This window comes from Erithacus rubecula (assembly GCF_903797595.1).
Source record: "Erithacus rubecula genome assembly, chromosome: 5".
Classification (NCBI taxonomy): domain Eukaryota; kingdom Metazoa; phylum Chordata; class Aves; order Passeriformes; family Muscicapidae; genus Erithacus; species Erithacus rubecula.
The window spans coordinates 57,323,033-57,337,256 of record NC_136687.1 but is presented as its reverse complement, the minus strand read 5'-3'; the positions used below and the strand labels follow the sequence as shown (position 1 = coordinate 57,337,256).

At 35.6% G+C, this 14,224-nt stretch overlaps 1 protein-coding gene across 6 annotated transcripts in view; it reads left to right on the top strand.

The window, feature by feature from the left end:
- The window catches only part of LRBA (LPS responsive beige-like anchor protein), a 357,069-nt gene that overhangs the window by 131,374 nt on the left and 211,471 nt on the right, over positions 1–14,224 (top strand). For all 6 annotated transcript variants that reach the window (XM_079306956.1, XM_079306953.1, XM_079306954.1 and 3 more), the window contains one exon: positions 13,589–13,755. In XM_079306956.1, coding sequence (XP_079163082.1) covers positions 13,589–13,755 — 167 coding nt within the window. The remainder of the gene's footprint in view (positions 1–13,588; positions 13,756–14,224) is intronic.

The following is a 14,224-nucleotide window of genomic DNA, read 5'->3' as shown; positions in this document are numbered from 1 at the left end:
CCCTGGTAGTAAGTCAGGTTGGATGAGGAGACATGGATCACAACCAACATTTCCTGGAGCACCTTCTGTTCATTACACTGTTGTAATTAATAGATTAAAGCTGTTGCTGATAATGGCTGATGCTCTCAATGCTTACAGCTTGGAGGCTGACTCCAACAAGTGTAATGAAGGATTAATTTCAGTAGCTGCCAAATTATGGCAAAAAGGAGCAAAGATAAAGGTGAATACACTGGACATAATTTTATGTCTAAAACTGGATTATTTTCTGTATTTTATTATCTAAGGTGAAGCTCCTGTACTGTTTTATTATTATGATGACTTGATCTCCCAAGCTTCCCCTCCTGTTCCTCATATCTCCTTTGTGGCTAAACAATTCTGATTAGCTGAATGTCAGCAAGGAACTCTGTCAATTCATTGTTCATTCATTCTGCAGACTGTTTTTCACATATATGTTGGAGAGCCTGAAACAAACTGGCAGGAATTCAACAGTTGATATTAGTTTGATCAGGCTCTTCTCATATTTTCTCTCCTGGAATTAGTTCTACTGATTCTTGTCATATACCCTTTCTTTGGCAAATTTTTTTTTAATTTTGCTTTCGTTATGTTGGTCTAGATAAGTCATGACACCTTCCCTAAATGTAGCTTTTAAATCAAAGTAGTTTGATTATGTGAGTGGAGGATTTGTGCTTACTGATGTTTTAAGAGCTTTGATGGAAAAAGGTTGAAGTATTCTTCTGTTGTTGTTATTTGTAGATTTAACATTTCCATTGAAGGTGAAAATATAAATATCAGAAATATTCTGAAAAAAACATTAATTATGGCATGATAATTTAGCTTCTGTTTGCCTACAGGAACTTGAAACTTCTTTTTTTTTTGTTGTTTGTTAAAATGGAATTGAGAATCAAAGAGTTTTTAATAACATTAACTTTCAGATTAAATGTTTTCAACCAGTCTTTATAATTACAGAATTAGAGGAAACATTTATATCTTTAAGATTCTTCCATCAAGGCAGAGGGAAGCGAATTATTGAAAAGATAAAAATAAATTTGTTTGCTTTCTGTCAGAGTTCATATCTACAGCCAACCTTGATAGAAGACCAGAATGATTTAGACAAGTTTGCTTTGGAGATTCATAACATATGCTTGCTGGACAGAATTGAGTTATCTCTGCTCTGGAGAGTAAGTTATTGTAGCAGGAGCTGACAGAGATGAAGATAACTGAGGGAAATTCAATTACCTTTTAGTGTTTTCCTTCTAATAGGATTCTTAATGTGAAAAAGATCCTTAGATGATGCGCCTGTGTTGCTTTGTGAGATCTGCTTTGATACCTGCATCCAGAATAAAGTGAACTCTTCTTTTCAGGCCTTCATTAAGGATGAAATATGCATCTGATTGCTAAATGGGTGTTAGCTTTTGATTCAACATATTATCATTTGTAGTCCAGATGTATTTGACAGTCTTTCAGCAGTAGTCTGGAATATTCTAAATACAATTTTATTTTCAAAAGTATGGTTTTTATGTAGAGAGGTTGTTTATAGCAGCAATTGAAGAAAGAGGTCACAAAATTGTAAAATAATTCCCTATACTCTAGTGCTATCTCTGCATGGTTTTTCTCTCATGACAAAAGCACCCAAATTACAAATCCTATTTATGACTGACCTGAGTTCAGGGCTGTTGGGTTAAAGCCCATCCACTTGACTATAGCCAGATTTAATGTAAAAGCTCTTCAGTACTGAAGTTACTGGGGTAGACTGGTGCATACAGGTATCAGGATGTTCTTATTAGTGTTACTTGTAAAATATTTTTTGTGGTGTCTAGTGGTTGAAATGAAAATTTAGAGTGACTTTATGAAGGCAGCTCACTCTGCAGCTGTATGTACAAGAACAAACCATGCACAGGTTTGTGAATCTGCAGTATGCTCTCATTTACTGACCCACTAAACTGCTGTCTAGAGCTGAATGTAAAAAGAGTGTATTTTAAAACTCTGAACCTTACTAGGGTTGCAATGTGTGCTTTTTATCTGGATGATTTACCTAAGCATGGGCATACTGATGTTTCTGTAAAAGAAAGGAAGAACAAATATCTTCATGTTAGATTGATTTGCAGCCCCAAACCAGCCTTAGATGTGCCTGGATGACATAGCATACCTGACCTCTAGAGTAATGAATTGAAATTCTGCTCCATATTTTGGGTAGCTACTTATCTTGAGCTATGGCTTTGTGGCTAAGTCAGCTTTGGTTACCTTCATCATTCTCTTATTTGGACTACAATTATAGTAGGAGCTGTCTCATTTTGTAGCTAATGCAGTCTTCTGATTGAGGCATGACAAAAGGTGATACCTGCAGGTTTATTTTTTGATGTTCATGAAGGTGGCTTATGAAAATTACCTTCAGGACAACCTACTGAGATGCTAAGAAAATGTTTGAGGGTGTTTGCCTGAAAGCACTTAGAGTCAAGGTTTTTATTGTTACCTATATTTCTTCCATAGAGTATTTTTCTCTTTTATCTATTAGTATATTATTGAGGAGAAAGTTGTACAAAATGCTGCATTTATTACAGTAATTTACTTTCTTGTTCCAGTGAAAGTTTCAGCCTTTCATTATGAATGCAGAATATGATGATGTGCAGAAATAAACACCTCCATGAGTGATGGTTGAAAATAGACAGTAATTGCTTTAATAAGTATTTTACAACTAAATTGATAAAAACTGTCCATAGTTTGTAGTAGATGGGGCTATCTGGGATCCAGGGAGGTGGAAATGGTGGAAAACTGTCAAGCCACATCCACCCAGGGATGATATTCATAATCTTTTACTAAAATAATCTTTTATTTCTGAGTAGATCTATGAAGCTTTCCAGGAAAGGGAACAAGTACTGCACTAATGAGAATTCTTAACTGGAATTGAAAGGTCCTTTCCCATTGCCTCTTCTACCTCACTGCTTTTATTTTCACATCCCTGTATTTGCTTTTAAGTGGGAATCACTATAACAGAGTTAAAAAATCTTTCCTTCCTGCTTCATATTATTTTTTTTTATTGAGGTGTTCATGGAGTGAATCTACTGATTTTTCTTTTTGACCTAAATGGGAGAAACCTGAGCCAATTCCTTTGAGATGGTCTTAGGTCATGAAAAGGAAGATGTGTCAGTTAAGTTGCTCTTCTGGTGATTATTTTGTTAGGGAAGATTCCAAGTGACTTAGAAATCTCTGAGTTTCACTGTTAATCTGGAGTCAAACTGGAAGTGGCAGAGTCTATCCTTAGGAAGATTTACAATGAGAAAAACCAAACTTTCTTCACTATTCTGCTTCACACAAGATGTTTCCTGTTACTTTTCTCATCACTCCTCCCTCCCATTTCCTGCTCACATTTCTAAGTCCCTGTTACTAATTCACTATTTAGAAAATGCATCTTCAAAGATTTCTGGCCTTCTTAAAAGAAGATATTTTGATATCTCTTGGAAGTAGGGCTTGGGGGGTGATGATAGTGACTGTGATGAGCAGTGCAAGTGCTTTGGTCGTCATTCCATGTTTTTCTCTTTTGTATCCTAGTGCAAAGATACTGTTTTGTTTTGGCTTTTTTTTTTTTTTTTTTGTCAAAAATTTACAGGAGCAAATTCTAAGTCTAAGTAGTAATGCCAAGATTATGGCCTAATGGATTTTGAGATGTTTGTGCTTCTTCAAGCCTTTTCCCTGCCTGTCCATGCAGAAACTTGAGATTAGAGTCTTACAAAACTCTCCTGAATTGTCTGTAGTCCTTGGAGCAGTTTGAGATTCCATCTTTTGTGGCTGTTACCAATACTTGACAGGTAAAACAAGCAAAATTCTCAGTTACTGGGTGGGTTACTGCAATTTAGAGAATGTGTGGAAATTGTAAACAAATGTTATCACAACTTGGGACCAGAGGTCTCTCTCCACTACCACCAGCAGGACTGGGTCATCCTCAGCTGAGCTGGCCCTTGATCTCAAGGGAACATTTACAAAAGAAGCAGCAACAAAAAAAAAAAAAAAAAAAAAACCAACTCAGATACTCTCACTTCTAAAACGTTGTTGATTATTTTTTCCTGTGCTGGCTGTTAGAGACCCCAAATATCTCCTCTCCAAGCAGTTGTAGAGAGCCCTGTAGCCAGCATTACTCATCTTGGCACTGGCCCAATGCTGTTTTGCAAGGCAGTTTCATATGGTCAGCATGAGAGGAGGGAGGAATGTTTCCTGAGTTATTTTTGAATCACAGTTGTTTGAAGCTGTTCAGAAATTTGGAATATTAGAAGTATTGACTGGAGTGCAAGTGAAGCTGTTAAAGTGTGTAGGAGATGTTGTTACATGGCTCTTTGGTATGTTCAATAACTGTGGCTTACATGTGTTTTATATAATGTTTTATGTAATTTCAGTAGTTTCTTTTGGTTTTTGTGCATGCTTGGTGGAAGCTGCTGATTTTGATTAGTCACTGTACTTCATTTCAAAACCTGTAATTTTAATGAGTGAACTGTAATTCACACCAAAACTCAGATTTGTGTTTTAAAAATCCACAGAATTTGTGTTGGTTTGTTTTTTTTTTTATCCTTTCATGGCTATTATGCTCTAAGCATAACAAGATCCAAGTATCCAAGTATTATTTTACACTGAGTTAAAGTCAATTAGTAAAGTCTAATTAAGCAGGATTTGTGTAGTTGGAATGTGTAATCTGTTTTGTGGTCTTACACCAACCCTGAGTTCAGCTGTTGGTAGCAAATGCTTGTTGCTGTATTGAGGTGCTATGAAATCACCCTCATGCCATTAAAAATGAAAAAAACAAACAATCAGAGGGAAAAACCTTCCATGCTGAACTGAAACAAAGCCAAAGCCAAAACTCAACAAGAACATCAGAACCTTGAAATTGGTGTATTTCACAAGTTCTGAAGAGTAACATTGAAATGAGAAATAAACAGAAAATGTAGGAAGTGGCTCTTAAATGTTTCTTATGTAAAGGTAAACAAATTGTTTAGGGACTATTTATTTTTTAAATTTAAATTGACAGCATAAAGGATGATGCCAGTAGAAGCTGCTGGGTGCTACATAGTTCTTCATTTCTCTGAAGGGATTATCTGTGCTAGCTGCAATACTCTCTCTTGCATGGTTGCAGTCTTTTCATTTACACCAAGGCAGCAAGAAAAAAAATAGATTTTAAAGGAATATTCTCAGTCTGTGTTCTGTGTTGCTCAGTATAAAGATCTGGAGTTGTATGAATGAGTTTTTTTCACTTAGACTGCTGTAAGAAACCCAGAGGCTATTGTCTTCTCACACTTTCAATAATGGGAATATTTCAAATGCTGTCTTTTTATGAATAGTAAAATCACCCAGTTATAAAAGAAATAAAATTCTCCTCCTCCCAAGAATTTTTAGAGCCAAATATCAACCTTTCCAGAAGAAACTTTTTCTGAATAAAAAAATGTTAGCTAAAAAAAAACTTCATATACATCTCATGCTGTTCTAAAGTCATGTTACCTTCCTGCATGAAAACCAATAATAAAGGAAAAAGTCTCATGGTCCAGGTATAATGAAATACAAAACATAGAGCACTAGAAAAAAGAAGAGGGGAAAAAATAAAGTTAAAACAATTTGCTTTTTACAATTTGATGCTATGGGAACACTGACAGGAGGCTTTAAGATAAAGCAGAGGTTAAGCCAAAGCTGGGATTGTGACTCTTAACATGTTTCCAAAGTCAGTGTCTAGGAAAGATTTTAAAGAATAACTGCTATAAAAGACCATATAGAATAGACCATATTTTAAAAATTCTTCTCTTCTACTGGTGTTTTATTGTTTGTTTATTGTTGTTTGTTTTTTGTTGTTGTTGTTTTTTGTCATCTTTTCCATTTTTTCATTGTCTTAATCAAAATATCTTGCTTTTAAAATACTTGGTCCTGGAAAGAATAAGCCTCTCAAGAATCTTAGTTTACAAAGAGGTAAAGAACAATTTTGGAGTAAAAGTTAGAAACTTGTAAATTGGCAGCACTGAACATGTTATTCTTGAATAGACTATAAAAAAATTCTATGCAATGCTATGTAATCTTCCTTTTTTTCAGAGGTTCTCTCTAGTAAATAGAAATTTTTCTGACCAAAGAAACCCCAACAAACTAAAACCCACTCTTAATACTTTTTCTTAATAATTAATTAAAATGTTTCTGGAGATAGAGATGAATGGCAGTAATGGCAGTAATTGCAGGGCTTTTTTTCCATGTGTGGGAAGGAAATACCTTGCCAGCAAACCTGTGTTTGTCCTTTTTAGCAGTAGATATGTGCCAGGTGATCATTCTGCACTGTGAGAGGCTGCAAAGGTCCTGAACTGTCAGACATCAAGACTAAATCAGCAGCCATGGTAGAAGCTAGTGAGGACAGATGAGCTAACTTTTGGGTAATGAATTTGTGTTTGTAAGGACAATTACAGTTTTTAATTTTTAATTATTTTTTAGGTTTTCCCACAAAGCCTCATAAGTGACTTCTTTAGGAGCCCAGTCTTAAAACAATGGGGTATCCAAAGTACTCATGTTTATTAAAGATATCCTTGTGACTGGCATGCAACCCACCATAGCAAGATAGGAAATTATTATGCCTCAATGCTTGTTATCTCAAATTAAGGTGATCTCTCTGTTCTTTGTTCATTAATTGGTAGATTTTGATACATTCTCAGACTCCTGGATTAAAATCCGAGTTGTGTTCTGAATCCAAGACACTAAACAGGGAAAGCTGAAAAGTGCTTGAAGGGAGCTATGTAGAAAATAGAACCAGAAACACAGACCCCAGACTGCAGGGATATCTCAAGAGGCTAATCTTTCTGCCTTTTGCAAAGCTGGAACTTTACACAAGCTTGGAAACTGTTTATGAAGAGGTTTTTGGCTGGAAATGAATTTTCTTTGCAAGTGTTTTGCAAATTTATAAGAAAATTTAGTAAGTGTGATGTAGCAGGGATATCAAGCAAAAAATATAACAAAATCAAGAGAGGCATGTTGACTATTTGCTTAGGATTCTACATAGAATATCAATGTGACTATTTATTTAATAGGAAATCTACATAGAAATATACATTCCTCCAAGGTAAGTGTTGAGACCATTAACATAAATCAGGTGTTAAATACTGATCTACCTAAGTATTTATAGTTGTCTCTTTGATAGCTATGGAAGTTAAAGAATTTTAAGTCATGCAAATACCTTTCACTTTTTTTTAATAGCCAGAGACTGAAGCTACATTTATAGTGACTTTATTTGGAACTTAATTAAAAATAGCACTTATGAGGGTATTTTGGAATAAGGTAAAAAGGTACTTTGTAATAAGTATTTTGCATTATCCTTTGGTTTATGTTTGTCTGAATCATTCTGGCTTCATTTTCCCACTCATTGAGAATGTCTGTTTTTCCTATGTTTTAAGGTATTATTGTTTCCCTACTTGCAGAAATTCCCCTTGCATGAAAAATTATTCAGAATGAATCAGATACAAAACTTGTGAAAAATTGGTTTTCATATGGTACCTTTAAGGGTTTCATAACTAGTGAGTTGTGTTGTTCAAAAATCCTCAGTGGTGTGTGTTACCTGCTCTTAGAGACTTCATTTCAGCTTTAGCTGTGCCACCTGAACTGCATGTGACTTTCAATCTGTTCAGGTGTCACTCCTGTGCCAAGTCTTGGTGCTGTGAGTTGTGAAAGAGCTGTGCTGGCAGCAGGGTGTCTGGAAATCTGGATCCTAGGGATGTGCTCATTTGGCTGCTGGGGCCAAAACTGCTCAACTGCTTTATTCCTACCTTCAAGGCAATGGAAATCCTTTCTGTGCCTCAGTGCAATGAGGCACTTGGAGAGGTGGTGGTCACAGTAAGGGAATGAAAAAGGACATTCCAGAGCTTTGTATTTGGCCCACTTCAATGCTTACATGTTTTCAGCTAATTAAAAAGTGGTTTACCCCCTTTTAAAAACCTAGTTGCATACAAAGGATGATATGAAAACCAAGTATCCAACACCTGTGAAATAACACACTAGTGTGACCTTAATTTGGCCCTCACTAAGAATATGTAGTGAATCTTTAGATTATATATGTCATTTTTTGGACAGAGTGGGTGTTCCTTATAAAATAAGGGAGTGTGTTGGTTCCAGAAGTTCTTAGTGGATTTAATTTGCTTGTTGCACTGGGCTAGAAGTTCTTGAGGATACAGCAGTAATCTCTGTGGTGGTGTTGAAGCCACTGAATGTCACAAGGGTGATATAGGGTGCTTGGGGAATGGCTGAAGAAATCATTCCTGGCTCCTTTGCTTAATATCAAATCTGAGAGCACAGAGCCACCTGTGCAGGAGTGCTGAGCTTCACTGTTTCTAGAGCCTAGGGAATGGTACTTGGATTCTTTTTAGCTTGAAAAATGCATTGTGCTTGGAAGATGTGAACTGAAAAAATGTTAAATTTATTGCCCAAATGTGTTGCTTTTAGACTCTTAGTCTGTTTTAAACTAGATCAGCCTGAAAGGACTGCTAACAAACTGGATTTGCAAAAGAGGAAGGGAGGAAAGTTCGTGATTTGAATGCAAAATGTTTGGACACAAGTACAGTAAAAACAGGTCCTTGGGCTTAAAAAGAACATGTGTCTCTGCATATTGCTTTTGCCAGTGGTTAGCAGTGGTGCATAGAGAGTTAGAATATTAGAATAGTGTAGTAAATCTCAGTTTCTAACAAAAAGGAAGAGAGATCTTGTTTGTGCCAAGCTTTGTCTTTGATTCTGATCTGAGACAGGGTGCTAATGTTGCACAAATAATATCAATTAAATAAGGATGAAAGAAAAAGGCTAAAAGAGGTCTGTGTTTTAGTGGACACTGCAGAAGAAATCTGATTGTATTTGTCTCTACTTTTCAGTATTTCTTTATTCTGACAGCTGCTCTTTTTTCCAGCTGAACTCACATTAGTTTGTCTCATTTACCTACTGTACTAAATTTGGTTCATTTGAAAGATGCAATCTACATAAAAGTGCTGTTCCTGGTGTTTATTTGGGTTAACTAAAGCTTAATTTTGTGAGACTTTAAGGTAAAAAATAAAGCTGTTGACTCAGCACAGATTAAAACCAGATGTCTCTTGAGATCCTTGCATTTCTGTCTAATCACAAACCCAAATTGATTGTGGTAGATTTTTTTTTTTCTGGTCATGGCCATAGTTTTCCCAGTCTGTGTTTGGTGTGACTGCATGCTTTTTTCCTCCCCTTTTATTTTAAATGCACTTTTTTTTGCCTCCAATCAGGAATGTCTGGCTATAAACCTACTATATTTTTTTTTCATTTTCCACCCATGCCCCATTTATATTACTTGATTATAAACACTTGATTTCAATGCAGATTCTTTTTAATGTTGAAATGAGATAAAAGGCTGGAAAACTGGATAAATGAGGGTTAGGAAAACCACGGGTTGAAGAGATGAGAAGCCATTGCATTGTGTTCAGTCCATTAAAACAAGAAGAAATAGAAGAGATACTTTGATAAGTGTTCTGCTGGTGTTAACCTTGATGGCTATTATCGAGGGGATGATGCTATATCTGTTTCATTGGCTTAAGCTTTTTTCATGCTGGGAGAAATCAATACTTGGAGTCGTTGGATGACAGAGGCATCACTTCAGAATTGACGGTGGCTGTCAGACGTTGTCATTGCTTGACTTTTGTTCTCTGGTGAGGTTTTAAGCTTTCATTTTTCTAAGTCTTATTCAGGAATCTTTGTAAGATTTCCCTGGGTAGCATTTTTAGTCCAGACTTTAAACCTGAGGTCAGAGGTCAAGTGCAAAGATCTGTGAAAGCAGAGGACTGAGGAGCTCCTTCATTTAGTAAAATATCCTTATTTGCAGGGAATTTGCATTACTGCTGTGTTTTAGTGACTACCTCTGAGACAGGCTGTTCACAAAGCCAATAGCTTTTAGCTAAATTACACAAAGGAATTGGCATACGTAAAAGTGTTCAGTGATCTCAAAGTTGAAAAATAAAAATATAAAGGTGCAACATTTCTTTAAAAAACTCTCCACTATTAAACTTTTGAATCACTTGTAGAAAGCATTAGATTACAATTTTGGGGCTGCAGAGGTGCACGATTCAGATGGTACCATGCAGAGAAAATCTTTTACTTGACATTTTTGTAAAGATCAAAGATAAAATAGTTCTGAAATCTAGGTTAATCCTGCTCTTCACTGAAATATAGATAGGCAGGATAGACTAACTCACCCTGTCACTATTTCTGGAATATCTCCTGCATACAGAATGGACTGTATTTTCATATCTATAACTTGCTTTTTGGAGGACCCTGTGGCCCTTCAGAATTCCAGTTCCTTAAAAGTGAATCTTTAGATAACCTGTGTGTTCAAATGGCCTGCAGTCTTTTCCAGACAGAGAACAGGAGAGAGGAAAAACCCTGTTCTCTGATAATGGCAAAGCAAAGGATATTGTTTTGTCCTGGATGAAGTGCTAGAAAACAAAGATCTTGCCTCTATTCCATGCTTAATACAGTTCCCCTTTGTAAAACTTTCAAAAATCGCTGAATTTAAGACATTTTGGGGGTAATCTGTGATGTATGTATATAAAAATGCATTTTTTTTCTCCTTTCAACACTGTTTCATCCTAAGTGTGACTTTAGTACTTTTGTGATTACAGTTCCATTGCACATTTGCCCAAACAGATAACAAAAATCATGTAGGCCAAGGCAGCAGTGGAAAGAAGGTTTGACAACTTTAACTGTGTATCTTAGTTGGAAAACCATATTCTGGCATGACAGGGTGCACAGGTGCAGGAGATCAAACACTGTAAAGCAAATCAAAACTTAAAAACACATTTTTGAGATTGTGCACAAACAGAAATCAAACTGGATTTCTATTTTACATAAATGGAATGGTTAGATTTAGTGTGAAGTATTGACAGTGTACCAGTCCATATCCTGGTATTGCATCTTTGGAAGCATCAGGTGAACCTGGCATCTGGAAAATGGAAAATGAACAGAAATAGGGACTTTGTAGTGCTTTCAGAATAGTCTAATTTCAGAATAGTGGTAATTGGCTACTTTAGGATGGCTCTTTTTCTGACTCTTTTGGTGGAACCAGTCTTCTTTCACTCTTTTATTCAAAGTATTTGAGAGTGAGGTGGAGAAATCACTTCTATTTTGCTGTATATTTGGTATACATTGAAGGTATAAACTGAACCACTGAAGAACTGGTGAGACACTTGTATGGTCAAAGAGAAAATTATTCTTGCAGAACTTTCTTAGGGTTACTAACTGTATGTGACAGATACTTGGTGAAACTGTGGCTTCTTTCTGTTTTTATTATAAAGTATATATTGTAAAGAGTGTGCAATGATTAAGAGTTCTTCCTAGAGTGATGCTATAATTTTGTGGGATTGTTGCCTGTGGGAGCCTCTCAGTTTTGGTGTATAATTGCAAAATTCTATTCATATTAAGTGGTGAATTTCCTGAAAAGTGGAGTTCTATTTCCAGTTTATAACAAGCTGCTTATGTTTTGATGGAAGCTGTCAGGACAATAAAATACCATTTTTTTTTCTTAGTTTGTCACAGCTACATTTTGAAAATATTTGTTGATATTTAATGAAGAATGTGTTCAAAATCACATCATAGAGACTTTTTTTTAAAGAGGTACAAGTTCATTATATCTTTTACAAAACATTCTAGTTTGATTTCCATTTTATCATGTTTTAAGGTCAAATGTGACTTTAATGTTCCATAAAGAGACAGAGATTGATAATGGGGAAAGAATAACCCTCTAATGTGATTTATATCTATGGATTTTATGTCAGATATGAAAAGTTGCTGTTCAAATTGTAAAGGAGGATCCATTAAAGAGCACTTTAAAACATTTTACTACTTAGCTTACCTTATTCACTTGTTTTTAGGATTCTGCCCTTTCAGGCAACTTAAAAATAACAGCTTGTGAAACATTTACAAAGTGCTGAAGAGAAATTGAAATTATCATGGGTGCAAAATAGTTCAATGTATTGGAAAAGACAGCTGTGTTCAGAAAGAGCTGGAAAAATCCTGTTTAGTGTTGGGTATGATTTAGTCATCTTACAGTTTTGTGAAGAGGGGTGGGAGAGTGCTTCATGTAGGAATACAAAAGACAATTTTTGATGTCTCATTAACTTGGAAAGTCAGCCTCTTATTCTTCAGTTCTCCTGGATGTCTGCTCATCAGGTGAGCATTGCTGTAAAGTGTGGGGAAATTCTGAGGAAATACCTAAATATATGAAAATTGTTAGAATGGTTCTTTAAAGTGTACTCATCTCTTAGTATGTTTTTGTTGTCTAGTGTCTGTGAAAATCTACACAAGGCCTAATTTTTTGTGTTTTTTTCACATTTTTCTATCCTTCCGTTACTTAATATGACATATATATTTATATACACACATATATAAATAACATTCATAACCTGCTGATTTTTTTTTTTCTGCAAGTTGGGCTTGTACATATGCATAAGACATTGGTACTGTTTTAAACATAAAAAGCATATGATGCTGTGCTGATATCTAACCTCTAAGAAATAATTGTTGTTGTGTCTGCATCAGCTGTGCTTCACAAAGAAAAAGCAATTTTTTTTGTTGTTGGGCAGACATTTGTGTCCATTCCACTAACTAGATCATAGAATAATCCAATCATTGACAAAGGCCAAAATGCTTTGTCTGGCATATGTGATCTGTGGAATTGCCAGATGAAAACTGAAATTACAGAGAGTGCTGAAGTGGAGAAAAGCCTTTATTGTTTCTATCAATATTTGAATTTCTTGTGGGTTTTTATGTACAGCAAAATGGGGTTTTGGTGAAGGGGTGATAAAATTTTGATGCCTGTTTTTTGAATTCTTTATTAACAGGCAAGTTTTCAGAAGGTCAACAAAACCCAAAACTATGAGACAATGTTGTAAAAAAGAATCCCTCATAGTTCAGAGCTCAGATTGGGCATGATTCAGAGCTCCTATTTGCTAGAATTTTCTTCTGAGCAGGTTGGCAAAAGAAGATGTTTATACAACAGGTGCAATACTGCTGGGAAAGCTACTGACTTTCCCATGCTGGCCTGCAAATGTGTTCAACTTTGAGAAGCCACCTGGTAAAGATCAATTTAGTCCTCAGATGCATTTTGTTTCGTCTATCTGAAAAAAGGTGGATTTTTCTCCTTAACTTTTGTAGATATATATTTATATAAGCAACAGCAAGCAGTTGTCTCCCCAAATCTAATCAAGAGTCATGGAGATGGAGTGGTCAGCTCGCTGACATTCTTCATTCTGAAATTTGCCACTGTTTTTATAAAGCAAATCACTTTGTTACAGGCATAACCACTTTTATTTTATATGTTTCATTTTGCAATCTGGCCACTAAAGTGTTGGCTTTTGCTAAATTTTAAGTGTGTGTGATGTGGTTAAAGAATGGCAAACCAAGATCCTCTGCTTGGCTCTCTGCATGGATTTCCTGTAGGCAGGGCCTCAGTTTTCAAACCTGGAAAATGGGGTTAATTCTTCTCTCTCAAGGGTTTTTTATAAGTAATTAACTATGAAGTGCATCAAACTCCCTTTAGATGGTGTAACTAAAACACAGAGTAATAAAATACTTATTTTCTTGCCAGTCACTGTGTGCCCAGTACTCTGCAGACAAAAGGGAAGAAGAAAAAATGTGTCATCACTTGATCACTGCAGCCAAGTACCGGGACCAGGTGACTGCAACACAGCTAATACAGAAAATTATCAACATCCTGACAGACAAGCATGGAGCCTGGGGAAGCTCTGCACCAAGGTAAGGCATTTTTGAGGTGTTGTGAAATATTTTTGTGAAGCAGTGATCCAGTGATTTGACATATGGTTAAAGGTAAGTGAGGTTTTTTAGTTTTTTTTTTTTAACAAAGTAATGCAAAAAGGGTAAAACAAATGTATCAGTGTTTAGTATGGGTGAATGGCAGAGAAATGGTTTTGTTAGAGGAACAAAAAACAGGATGAGTCTCTTGTGGCTTTAAACTTTGCTGGACAAATGTGATAGAATTTAGTTTGAATGCTCTAGCCCTATTTAGCCCTATTTTTAAATGTGAAAAATAATTTTTGGAATTAAATGCTTTCTTACTACTGTCTTTCTTCTTGGTGTATTACGTGATTCGAACTTGAACCACAATTCAGTAACTTATTTTCTTCTCTGCAAAACTTTAAACAAACCAACATCTATTTGAGTTACAGGGAAATGGTGAGATTTGTATTAGTAATTTCAAAGTAAA